The following is a 12,413-nucleotide window of genomic DNA, read 5'->3' on the forward strand; positions in this document are numbered from 1 at the left end:
TAATTATGGCACAAATATTCAAACGCATTTTTTAAGTCCTTCAGACGAATCAAACATTTATTCAGGCTGTGATGGGGCAGCTTCCTTTAGGACCCTAAAGTAGCTACTTAACGTTAGCTATTGCATTGAAAACTTACAAGACTTTTTTTTTTACAAGAAATATCAACATGGCTGTTTCATCAGCGGTCACAACGTTGTGTGAGAATCCAAACGAAGTCTTCTTAGATGTCACAAAGTTGTTGCTTACATACGCGGACAACATTATAAGGTAAGGCAACGAAACGCTAGGAAAGCTTACCCAGCTGCAGTCGAGCCTCGGTGTTTGTACGCTTGTAGCTGTTAATGTAATGCCCTTTAGCTTTATGTCACTCGCCGACTCCTAGAAAATCATGGCATAACTATTGAAATGGGTTTAAATGACTTAACAGAAAACAGTTTTTGGTGATGTAAAATACATTTATATATTTACACGTTCATTAAGCGATTTATTGCTACGAAGACAGTGACGCTAAAAATGTCAGTGCAGGTGTCAATAAAGGAGAATGCTATTCTTCTCTAAACGTCCACAGAAGTATGTGTCATAACCACAGATGTCTTTGGTTTGCACGTGGGTCTTTTCATCTGAAAATCATGTTTTGGGGGTTTGTTTGTTGTTTGTTCGTTTTATTTTTCTGCTTGACCCTCTGCTTATGGCTAACTAACCAGAGATATAGTGGCGGTGGACAAGAAAAGGAAGTCAGCTGTAATGATAGATGTAGGGATACCAAGTGATAAACCCGCCCCCACACAAACTGGCCTCTCTTACTGTAAAAGTGAAATCAGGATCTGTAAATTGAGACAGATCAAAAAATGTCTGAGTATTGGCTTCTCAAAATATGAACTGCCCCGTGTTTGAGCACATTAAAACCAACTTACCACTGCAGAAGTCAACGAGTAGCAGTTTCTGAATGGTATATCTATATACCTATTACTATTTTCTTTTTGTTGTACAACAACTGTCACTGTATCGTGAAATTTAAATGAATAAAAATAAAACTTTCTAGTTTGTGTGACTATGAATTTCACATTTTCTAATTAGCATTCTTCATCTTTTGATTTGCGTAATTGTAAAATGCTACCTTGTAGCATTCTGAAATATCTGTAATAGTTTTTGAGATGCTCAAACATTGCCTCAGATATCCGGAAAAGTACTTTATATATGAAGCTACCATTTTTATAGCGATCAGTGTACATCAGTGTTTTGGTGGTAAATTGACAGTTAGTGAAGCAGAGGGCCCACGATAGAGTAATCCATATATGTTGTCTGCTTAGCTGAGATGATACTTGTGTAGGAAAACAGTGGATTCAAGGCACATTATATCTGCTGGCAGATACTGGACAACTTAAATGCCAACACTGAAAATGTGCGATTGGTTGGTATCAGTCAGTATTCCTCAGATGATTACTATTATATGTCATCTCTAACAGGTATCCCAATGAAGAGAAATACAGATCAATACGCATTGGGAATCCAACTTTCTCCACAAAGCTGTTGCCTGTCAAAGGTGCTGTAGAATGTCTCTTTGAGATGGGATTTGAGGAGGTAATTTATTCATTTCTACTGTACCAGATGGCTTCTATTTTAGAAGCGAGCTGGTGTTTTTGCTGTGTAGAACTTGCCTAGAAATCCATTGGACATTTCTCACTTGCTTGACTGTGAGCAAACTACCTCTTGCCAGGCTGAGACTCACTTAGTCTTCCCCAAGTCTGCATCAGTGGAAAAGCTGAAGCTCATCAGGGAATCTATTGCCACAGAAAGGGACCAGAGGCTGCGTGAGGGATGTCCTGTCCAACCGGCTCCTGAGCCTGCTGCAGCTTCAGCAGCGGCGAGCTCTACGGCTGCGGCGAACCTATCGGCAGCATCACCAGCACAGCAGCCACCGACCTTGGTAAATAAAGACACTCTCACTGATGAATCAGAGAGTAGAGAAACCCTGATTAAATTGGGTCATGCCAAGTCTATCCTCTTTTTACAGAGCATAGAGACCTCCTTGGACAGATTTGTGACCAATAAAGAATGTAACACAGAAATGAGCCACTTGGAACATTAGTTTGTAACTGTTGTGGATTTTCATCCATGGATATTGGACAGCTGACCAAGCCACCTGGCATTCCAGGGCTGGGAGATCTTACAATGATTTAGCTGAAGTCATGTGATACAGTTATTAATTATGGATAAGACTCACTCTATAAGCCAAAAACACAAAGGATCTTCTTTTTGTTACTTTTATTTTGAAAGGATTTTCAGTTTCCTGATCCGTACAGAGGATATTTTCTCTACAACGTGGACAGACAACTGAAAAAATAAAGCAGTGTGACTTTATAGCAGTTATGCTTTCAAGTTATAGGACATAATAGTTTCAGTAGTTAGTGAGGAAACTATTAATAGCACTATTTTACGCTTCCGCCAAATACCTGAACAACATTCACTTCCTTGAATGACACATCGGAGACCTGTCTGTTTATTTGCCTCTGTGTCAGGAGAGCAGCATGAGCTTCTTTGTGACTCTTCAAACAAACTTCCAACATGTGCTGCTTTATGAAAACCTTGAGCTGCAGCAGAAAACCCGGCGTTTGATCCCTCACCAGAAGCTGTACTCTGCTGCTCAACAGAAGCTGAAGGAGGCTAATGAGTCCGACCCAAGTAAGAAACTTTCACCCACAGAAAACTTGGATATGTACTGGGTGTGGGTGTGGTGAAGTGTTTGACTTACTGTCCTGTTTTCAGAATGTAAACTTGGAATAGAAGACTTCTTGGTGCTGGAATTGCTCTGGTGGTTCAAAAATCGCTTCTTCACCTGGGTGGACTGTTTGCCCTGCCACCTCTGTGATGGACAGACGCAGAACGCTCCCTCCTTCAGTCCTAACACCAATGAACAACACTGGGGAGCCCAGCGAGTGGAAAACCACTTTTGTCCGAGCTGCCGGGTTTCCACCAGATTCCCCAGGTGAGTGAAGGTTATACGTTTGCATTGGGTTGCAAAACGAGTACGGCGAGTTAGGCAGGGATGTGTTGCTTTCCACTGCTCGCTGAACAATTTCCTATGTAGAGACATCAGCAGTATGTAGCATATGAAGGTATGTAGCTAACAAAGATATGGGCAGCGAAACATGTTTTGTTTTATGTTTTAACTAAAAACTGTTAAGAGAAGCAGAATTCTGCTTCACATTGTTGTTGGATCACAAAAAAAAGAAAATAAATATTCAGATGTTCACTGTAGAAATCAAAGAACTACAGAGGCAGGAAATAACTCTAGAACAGTGGTTCTTAACCTTGTTGGAGGTACCGAACCCCACCAGTTTCATATGCGCATTCATTGAACCCCTCTTTAGTGAAAAATAAATAGGATTTTTTTCAAATTCAAGACATAGATATGTTTTTTATTGGTGCACAAAATGAGCCGTGCATGTCACGGTGGAGGCTCTGCTGAACCCCTGAGACCGACTCACTGAACCCCTAGGGTTCGATCGAACCCAGGTTAAGAACCACTGCTCTAAAACCTAAAAACAACAAATGTTGAATGTGTGTAGAAAGAAATACTGAAAATTAATAAACGCACATTTCAGAGAATATGGGATATATTAAACAGCGTTATTAAAAATAGTTGTGAACAGCACAAGGAGTTCAATATCTTACTGATAACTACATCATCAAGGATGATGGTGCTGACGTAGTTTTAACAGTTAGTTTGTAAACGCTGGATCAAGTCTGTCCTGAGCTCCTGAAGACTGGGATCAAATCCAGATAGAAACAAGTGTAAATACAGTAAAGCCACTGAGTGTAATGATGTGTGTGTGTGTGTGTGTGTGTGTGTGTGTGTGTGTCGTCTGTTCTTGTTAAACCAGGTATAACAATCCTGAGAAGCTGCTGGAGACCAAGAGAGGGCGCTGTGGGGAATGGGCCAACTGTTTCACCCTGTGCTGCAGGGCTGTTGGCCTTGAGGCCAGGTACATCTGGGACAGCACAGGTATAAACGTCATTGGACACCTTTTCTGCTTCTCCGCTCAAAGAGGAAAGATGTCAGGTTACTCTGCTCTGTCGCGCTCTTACATTTCTCAGCGTCACTGCTTCACACAGACTGTTTAACTTGAGTTTGTATCATTTAAAGTAACCTGAAAGATGAGCTTCAGTGTGTATGTTGACAGGCTCATACCTGCTCGTACATTAAGAAAACGTTATCACATCTCCTAAGAGTCCTGCGTGATCTGCTGGTGTAAATGTCGTGTTCCCTGTGCTGTTTCAGACCACGTGTGGACAGAGATTTACTCCGTCGCTCAGCGCCGATGGCTTCACTGCGATCCATGTGAGAATATCTGTGATAAGCCTCTTCTGTATGAGGTCGGTTGGGGGAAGAAATTGGCCTATGTTCTGGGTTTCTCCAAGGACCAGGTACAAGAAATGGACACATGCTCGTACTGTTGTAACTTGTCCTACTATTGTGTTATTATTTAACACGAATGCTGTTATCTGCACTTTCTCACTTTGTGTTGAGGTGTAGATGTTTCTGTGTTTACTGTTTACATATCGACTCCCCCTCAAAGTCAAAGTTGAGTTAAGTGTATATATGAGAGCAGCTCAGATAATTACAGCTGGTTGTTTGAACAGTTGTGTATTTGTGCTGTAGGTGGTTGATGTGACATGGAGGTATTCCTGCAATCATCCAGAGGTTGTGTTGAGAAGGACCAGGGTTCAGGAGGCCTGGCTGCTGCACACCATTAATAGGGTCTCTGCAGTGGTGAGACGAACTCATTTAACAGACTAATTACTGCGGCGTCTCTGGTGTGAAGCACTCACCTGCTGCTCTGTCACTACAGCGGCAGCAGTTCCTGAGTCCAGAGAGGAAGAAAGAACTGACAGAGAGGCTGCTGGTCGAGTTGGTGGAGTTCATCTCTCCAAAGAAACCTAAAGCAGGAGAGCTGGGCGGGCGCAACTCTGGCTCTCTGGCTTGGAGAGTAGCTCGGGGAGAGACCGGAGCGAGCGATGAAGAAACCCCCACAAAGGTACCGTACAGCAAAAGATGGCCTCTGGCGTCTGTTTGAGCAGACGTTTAAACAGGCTTCTTGTTATCAGCAGTATACGAAATATCCCTTTGATTCTGCTGTAGCTGTGGCATCAGCATGTACAGAAAATGAGTAGATTCACCGTTTGGAAGTGTACAGTTTACTGAAAAACACGTTTTCTTTCCAGGCTGTAGGTTTTGTGTTCACTCCGACTGACAAAGAGAAGAGTGACAAGATGCTCCACATACGCTACAGCGCCTCCAAAGACCAGTACTGCCGAGTGTCCAATGGCTCTGAAATGATCCAGAGCTGGCCTCGGTGCGCGTGGAGCTCGGAGTCGATTTTCAGAAAGGTGGAACAGGATTGGCAGATGGTATGTTTGTTTTTGTTCGATAGCCGTGTCGTTATCGTTTACCTTTATTCTCTGTAGATGTATCATGTTCAAGCGCTAAGTGAACAAATGCTGGTCTCCTGTTCTAAATGGACAGTGCCACACCTCAGAGCTCATTCTACTGAGTTTGTTTTAAACAGCATAGAAAACTGTTGTTTTTAAGCTCCTTTGAGCTGTAAAATTATTTTTTCTGAGCAGCAGTTTAAAACTAAAAAACGATTTATAACAGTAGGTGTGGAAATGTCTCTTAATGCAAAATAAAGCAAATACATTGAGTGAACGTGGCAAGAAAATCTGGATGTCCACAGAGTGGATGTGATTGCATTTCTTTAGGCGTACCTGGCTCGGACAGAAGGCTCTCCTGCAGGAAGAATCAGCTGGAAGTTTGACTTTGCTCCAGTAGGAATGAAGATCAAGTCCGTCTCCATCATGGCCAGCAGCCAGACCTACCACTCTGGGAAAGTCTGCTGGCATTTGCGCTCGGGCCCGTTTTCTGCAGAGTTCCCCGGAGGTATCGGCATTAATCTGAAATACTCAACATCCTGTTTTGTGTTGCCGTGAAACCACCTGACTTCCTCCCCCACCTTTGAACTCTTAGATGGCAGTGCGCAGTCCTTTTCCAATCTGTGTGGCTCTTCAGAGTTCATCGTTGCAGCGGAAGTGAGCGGGGGCACGGGGGAAACGGCGTGGCAGCATTCTCAGCTGTTCAGACAGAGCTTGAAGGAGACGGAGGAGTCTACGTTTGAAGTCATCGTTCATCTTCAAGATGTTGCAAGACGCTTATTTTATTAAATACGTGATCACTCTGACGTGCTCAGAGCTGTTTGGGTTGTAGTTTAAGTGCAATATAGAATTCCTCAGGATGATTGAACATGCATGGCCTAATGATGGACTCATTAAGATATGACTTTCATTCCTGTCACACGATTTAATCTCTTACTTTGACTGAAGGCCATTTAACATGAGACTTGCACAGTTTTAACCATAAAGCCATATAGTTTTGCAATGTTTCCCTCCACTGTAAATGTGTTTGCAATTTGTAGTAAGTGGAGTCACATTCTGTTCTGTTAGGGTCCGAGTACTGCAGGTCTGTTGTTACTAATAAACTGTTTGATGTTAAATCTGCAAATTAAAAATGGGCTGTTTACCTACAATATGCAGTTATGTGTCAGATAGTACATTTAATAATGCTGTGTTGCTCTCGTGGTAAGATTTGAATGAAAGAAAACACGTGAGGACGCGTGGTAACCCCGGAGTAAAGGTAAAACAACGTATTCGTAGCACTAATAATATTACGCTGCCTGCTGTGACGAAGCTCCAACGGACTTTTGCCGCCATCTTGTGTTGAAAAAAGGAGGAAGGGTTACTATAAATTGACCTGTCCTATTGGTTGAAACGCCGGTGCGTTTGAAAAGCTTACACCTGATTGGTCGGCATATCTACGAGACGGTTCGGCGTATATCTTGCAGATGGCGGAGCCGGACAGCGGTAGCTGCGGTTAGCTAGTACAGGCTTTATGTATAAATGCAAAGTGTTTAATTAAATCAATTTTCAGAGCGTTTCAGATAAACTGCGCTTTTATTATGTTTCATTTTCACGTGAAATTGTAAACATATTTAATGCGTGACTTTTGTACAGTATTTATTTGAAAGCCTGTAGCCGGTTAGCATCTTTGTTGGAAGTTTAGGCCTACTGTGCCAGCGCTTGTCGATTTTAACAATAGCTGCGATACGCTCCAATCGTCTGCCTGTTTCGTTGCATTTTTAAGAGTTATCTTTTAAACGACCCAAAAAAGACATGGGATATAGACTGGTCTGGGTGTGTTTTAGCAAGTAAGACATTTTGTTATGTAGACGGACTTTGACTTGGACGGGAACTAAGACCTTTTGCGAGCTAGAAAAAAAAATAACAATCACAAAGGAAGATGTCCAACGGCGCTACAGGAAGCGGGGATCTGGCTTGGATGGTAAGTTTGTTTGGCACACGAGTAACGAACTTGGCTAAAAATAAAATAATTAATTTTTTTTAAGTAATAGCGCTATCGCAATACTTTACAATGTTGTTTCAACCCAAGGGCAGCGCGAACCTCGACTATTGCCTCTCGATGGTATTTAAATTTCATCGCCAGCCGGTGTATTTGTTCTGCTGGCTATTCATACAGTTGTTAAGGATGAGACATCTACAATCTGTTTTTAAATTCTAACTCTGCCACAAAGCAGTGAACTGGGTTGAGTCTTGCAGACGTGAAGGGCCGTGAGGTCAAACGCGACATTCATCCTTTTCTTTTTGTGCCCTGATGGTTCCTTGTTTATGTCTTCAAGCGAAAGTTGGAAGAAGCGTCTCATCGAGACTGGTTTACGTGACTGTTTGTACCACTACATGTACGGCTAATACGTGATGACAAATGCAGTAGGAGATGTATTGAAAATGATCAGGAATTGCGAGCCAGCACTTCACACTAGAGTTGTGCGGTGATCAGACCGCTCTCTGCCCTTCGCCAGTCTGACCTATTCACACCGACCGTCTGCTGTGCAGCTGCATTTAAACTTCTCTGCAGCATTAACATTGTTTTAATATCCGACTTTTGCTGTATGAGTACTACTGTAATACTGTAGCAACAGATTTGAACTAAAGTATTTAAAAATGCAGATGTTTACATGCGCTTCAAAAATCCTGTAACACAACAGTTACCTGCTGTTGATACGAATAATTAGTTACTTCAAGCACTGCAGTGACGAGGTGACTGTAATTAATGCTTTTCAAATCCAGGTCTGTGTTTACATTCTGTACCATTAGACTTCCTGTATGAGTATATTTTACTAATAGGCTGAACTTGAATCTTAGCATTTATCAAAGTGACCGGTTATCATCTGTTGTTTAAGCCTGTTGAATTTATTAATTTTTTAAAATAAGGTGAATATTTTTTTTTCTGAGATCAACCCCCACCCCCTTGTTGTTGGGGTTTCCTGCTTGTTAGTGTATGAGCATATATTTATTAGAATATCATCAATTAATATATATTAAAGCGTATATAATACTATGAGCATAGTTATATTTATCACTTCATGACCAAAACATGTGATTATGAACTGCAGACAGAAATTAAACTTTTGTCCTTTTGTTGTTTATTCTCATTAATTCACCACTACTATGAAAAAGTTGTAACAGACAACTTACAATTAAAACTTGGCTAATTGTTATTTTCATTTTTATCTGTCACTAAAGCACATCATCTGTTCTTAGTGTGCTTGCACCAACAAGGTGTTTAGCGACGAGATTTTAACAAAACATTTTAGTACATACAATAGTATGTACAATACCAGTGCAGGGTGAGCTTAAAAAGTTTAGTGAATTGGTGGAGAAAAGAAAGGTTTCTGGAAGCCTCGTCAGAAATGCTGTCAGTGCAATGGTGGTTGTTAAGTAGAGGTTAAGATTATATCATATTATTTCAAGAAAATTAGAAATAATTTTGCTGATGCTATGGAAAAATATACCAAAGTTGTTTTATTGATGTTTGCAAAAAGAAACACAAGTGTGTGGCGATGAGCGAAATTATAGAGCACTAGAACTGATGAAGCATAATTCAAATATAAGCACAAATTAGGTAGTTTGAGTATCGTTTTCCCCAGAAATGTTTAAGTGAGAGTACAAAATAACAATTTAACACTTTAACAGTAACTGAAATAACTTCATAAATCATCAGGAATCTGCATGAAATCGTCACATAATAAAAAGCACTTTACACAACTCGCCTCGTTCACAACTATTTCTACTATAACTGCTTTCTATCTAACTTACATTCTCCCATGGATGCATCACAGAGCAACTTGGGTTAGTAACTTGCCTGAGGATATTTGGCGTGCATACTGGAACAGCCAGGAATCGAACCACCAACCTTTCAATAAGCAGACGACCTGCTCTACTTCGTGAGCTACAGCCACCCTGAAGCTCATGTCAAGGTTGGAGCTTTTTAACCAGCAGCTTAAAGCTGCTTTTTCCACTATATAACTGCATCAGTAATTTCCATCCACTACTTACTTATCTTGTCATACGCAGTGCAGCTAGCGATTACACACCAATACTAGGCAGAGTCATTTGTTTACATTTGAGTCACACGTCAGCAGCTGCTAATATCTCCTCTTTTATAGCCTGGTTGTAGTCAAAGATGTGTTTTTGGCTCCGGGGGTGGAACATGTCTGTTGGTTCCTCGATCACAGAGAACGATTTTCTTGCATATTTTGAAAAGCGTCGCGCTTTGCTGGAGGCTGTTGAAGTCGCTCTCTTTTTACGTGCTGATGCTTTTTATTGTGCCTGCTTGTGTTGGTATTTACCTACGAAGAGCGCATTGATCCCAAAGGAGAGGTTTGTGATGTCCTTCAAGAACCCTGGAGAGTTACTGGGGAGTGCTTCAAGAAATTAAAAGAAAACTTAAGAGACTTAAGGCTGTGTTGAAGGATAAAGGAGTTCATGCCAAATATTTCTAACTTCTTAGAATAAACAAAAAGTAGAATTGCCTGATTACGCTGTCCTATCCCATCTATGTTTCCAGATGTTTCAGCACTTTTGCTGCACCTATTTTCCATCTGCTAGTAAAACATAAAGAGATGAAATGTGACTCAAGACGTTTCGACAGTAATGTATGTTCAGTAAAACTTAAAGCTGGTATTTTTCACAACTTTCAAACTAAAAATAAAACATGTCGTTTGGAATAAAGATGGTGGATTAGACCCCTGCCCTCCAGTAACAATGAAGTTCAGTTCTGTGTATATCCTGGGTGTCTCATACAGCAGTAAATGAACTCACAACCAAACCATTCTGTCTAACAGGAGGCTGCGAACGGCAGAGGGGATGCTGGAAAAATGGAAGGGGCCAAGAAAGGATCCAAGTTATCTGTGGAGCGAGTGTACCAGAAGAAGACCCAGCTAGAGCACATCCTCCTCCGTCCAGACACGTACATTGGTTCTGTTGAGCCAATCACCCAGGTGGGTCCCAGGAGACTGCCTCCTGCTGGCTACAGAACTACATGCAGTACAACTTCACTGGCATTTTACAAAGAGGGCTTCAAGCTTATTTTTGTGTCACAAGTTTATAGAATAACGATCTTTATTTTAATTTTTTTCTTAAAATTATCTGCTAAAATGATTCTGTCTCCAGGTGAAAACCTGTTTGGCTAGAGTAGCACATTAATGGTTTACTGTGAGCTGCCTAAACCCTGCTCACAGTAAAAGTCCTTTGGTTTTGAACTGTCTCCCATCTTTACTGTTGTGTGTAGTACAGAGCCCCTTGTCCTTTGGCTGTGTCATTTAGGAAATGTGTGACAAATGATCTGTCTTTTGCAGATTATGTACCAAATGTTTGCCCAGTTCAGAAGAGTTAATTGACAAGTTAACACAAGTCCTCTCTCAGCATCTTCCAAGACACTCTGGTGCCCAGTGAAATAATACATACAAACGTCTGTCCACCAGTATAGCTGTAGTTTAAACCACTCACATTTTAATTAAAGGAATAATCAGTAACTGAATCTATAATTGAAAACCTGTTTTAACGGCCGAATTTTAATTCAGAAACCTTCTGTTACTTCCTGAGACTGTTCTGATGAATATAACCTCAACATTCCTTAAACTTACTACTTCAGTCTAGTAGAGGTGGGAATCACCATACATCCCACGATACGATATTATCACCATACTTAACGCACGATACGATATTATTGCAATTTTTAAAAATATTTTGCGATATTCAGATTCTGTACATAAAGGTAAACTTTATCAATATTCATTTTCTCTAATATCAAAGTCTCACACTCAGTCTTTCTCTCATTTCAGTTTGATTGTTGACAAACTGAACGGTTTGTATTACAGTCTAGTCCAACTTAACTGAATCAACCATCTGGTACAATTATAGCTATTCTGAACTATGCAGTTTATGAAAACTATGCAGCCCCTTCAGCAACTGAAGAATTTGAAAGTAAATTAAAACAAAATATAATTTTACATTAAATAAAAAAGTTTTAAACTTAATTAAAATAAAACATGTCTTAAATTAAAATAAGTAAACTGTCACATTTGGACAGTGAAGGAATGTCAGGATTCTTGCTCAGAAAAAGGATCAACATGCTCTGAAGTCAGAGCACAAAAACCTTTTTTGTAACAAAATATCGATTTCTGCTGTCCCTGTATCCATACATTATTAGCAAACAAAACATCACGATACTACACAGTATCTAGTTTTTCCCCCACCCCTACAGTCTAGTGATATCAGAAGAATTTGATTATTGTCGTTATTTTTAATGTGTTTTGTTTTTTGCAACTCTTCCAGCAAATGTGGGTTTTTGATGAAGAGATCGGAATGAACCAGAGAGAAATCACCTATGTTCCTGGACTCTACAAAATCTTTGATGAAATTCTTGGTAAGTGATTCCAGACTTTTCTCTAATAAGTGTGGAAAAATGTTTCTCCCCCTCGATTAAAGATTCAAAATGTTTAAGAAAACTTGTTAATGTGTGACTAGAAATTTGGATTATTTAGTTTAAAGATGTGTGTGCAGCTGGGCCGTCGTCATCTGGGCACATCACAGATCTGTTGTTCAGTTTAAGAAAACACAAGTAAATCCCAAATATGTGTGAAACATTTCAACATTTGTCTTTTACACACTATATGAGGCATTATCATTGTAATGTTGGTATTATTCACTGAGTCAGGCTGTTGTTAGCACGGTTCTGTTAGCACCGTTAGCACTGGACTTGATGTGTACAGTATTTCTATTTATGACCTATTCAAAGTCAAATGTGTTTGAGGCAGCACGCAGTCATAGCTGCGGCCTTAACTTTATTTGGAGTCATGGTCAGTTAGCATACACTGGCTTAATAAAGCAGGCTGCATGTTATATATTAGCCTCTCAGACAAATGTAGAGTAATACTGTGTGCAGAGTGCAGCAGTGTGTGAGCTTTGAGATGATGCCACCCAAACACTGGGGGGGTTG

General features: G+C 40.5%; 2 protein-coding genes across 3 annotated transcripts in view; both read left to right on the forward strand.

Moving 5' to 3' along the window:
* The first annotated feature begins 82 nt into the window (after positions 1 to 82).
* ngly1 (N-glycanase 1) lies at positions 83 to 6,591 on the forward strand. Its single transcript, XM_006803362.3, has 12 exons — positions 83 to 268; positions 1,468 to 1,582; positions 1,719 to 1,928; positions 2,521 to 2,683; positions 2,768 to 2,987; positions 3,886 to 4,007; positions 4,284 to 4,429; positions 4,665 to 4,775; positions 4,855 to 5,040; positions 5,228 to 5,413; positions 5,765 to 5,942; positions 6,030 to 6,591. Exons 1-12 carry the CDS (start codon positions 168 to 170, stop codon positions 6,221 to 6,223), a joined length of 1,932 nt encoding a protein of 643 aa, XP_006803425.2. The 5' UTR covers positions 83 to 167; the 3' UTR covers positions 6,224 to 6,591.
* Positions 6,592 to 6,856: 265 nt separating this feature from the next.
* The window catches only part of top2b (DNA topoisomerase II beta), a 32,498-nt gene continuing 26,941 nt past the window's right edge, over positions 6,857 to 12,413 (forward strand). For both annotated transcript variants that reach the window (XM_087835410.1, XM_087835411.1), the window contains exons 1-3: positions 6,857 to 7,397; positions 10,258 to 10,413; positions 11,750 to 11,840. In XM_087835410.1, the coding sequence (XP_087691536.1) occupies positions 7,356 to 7,397; positions 10,258 to 10,413; positions 11,750 to 11,840 (289 nt within the window). In that variant the 5' untranslated portion in view covers positions 6,857 to 7,355. The remainder of the gene's footprint in view (positions 7,398 to 10,257; positions 10,414 to 11,749; positions 11,841 to 12,413) is intronic.

The sequence above is a fragment of the Neolamprologus brichardi genome, chromosome 22, assembly GCF_056152115.1.
Source record: "Neolamprologus brichardi isolate AB-2024 chromosome 22, ASM5615211v1, whole genome shotgun sequence".
Taxonomy (NCBI): Eukaryota; Metazoa; Chordata; class Actinopteri; order Cichliformes; family Cichlidae; genus Neolamprologus; species Neolamprologus brichardi.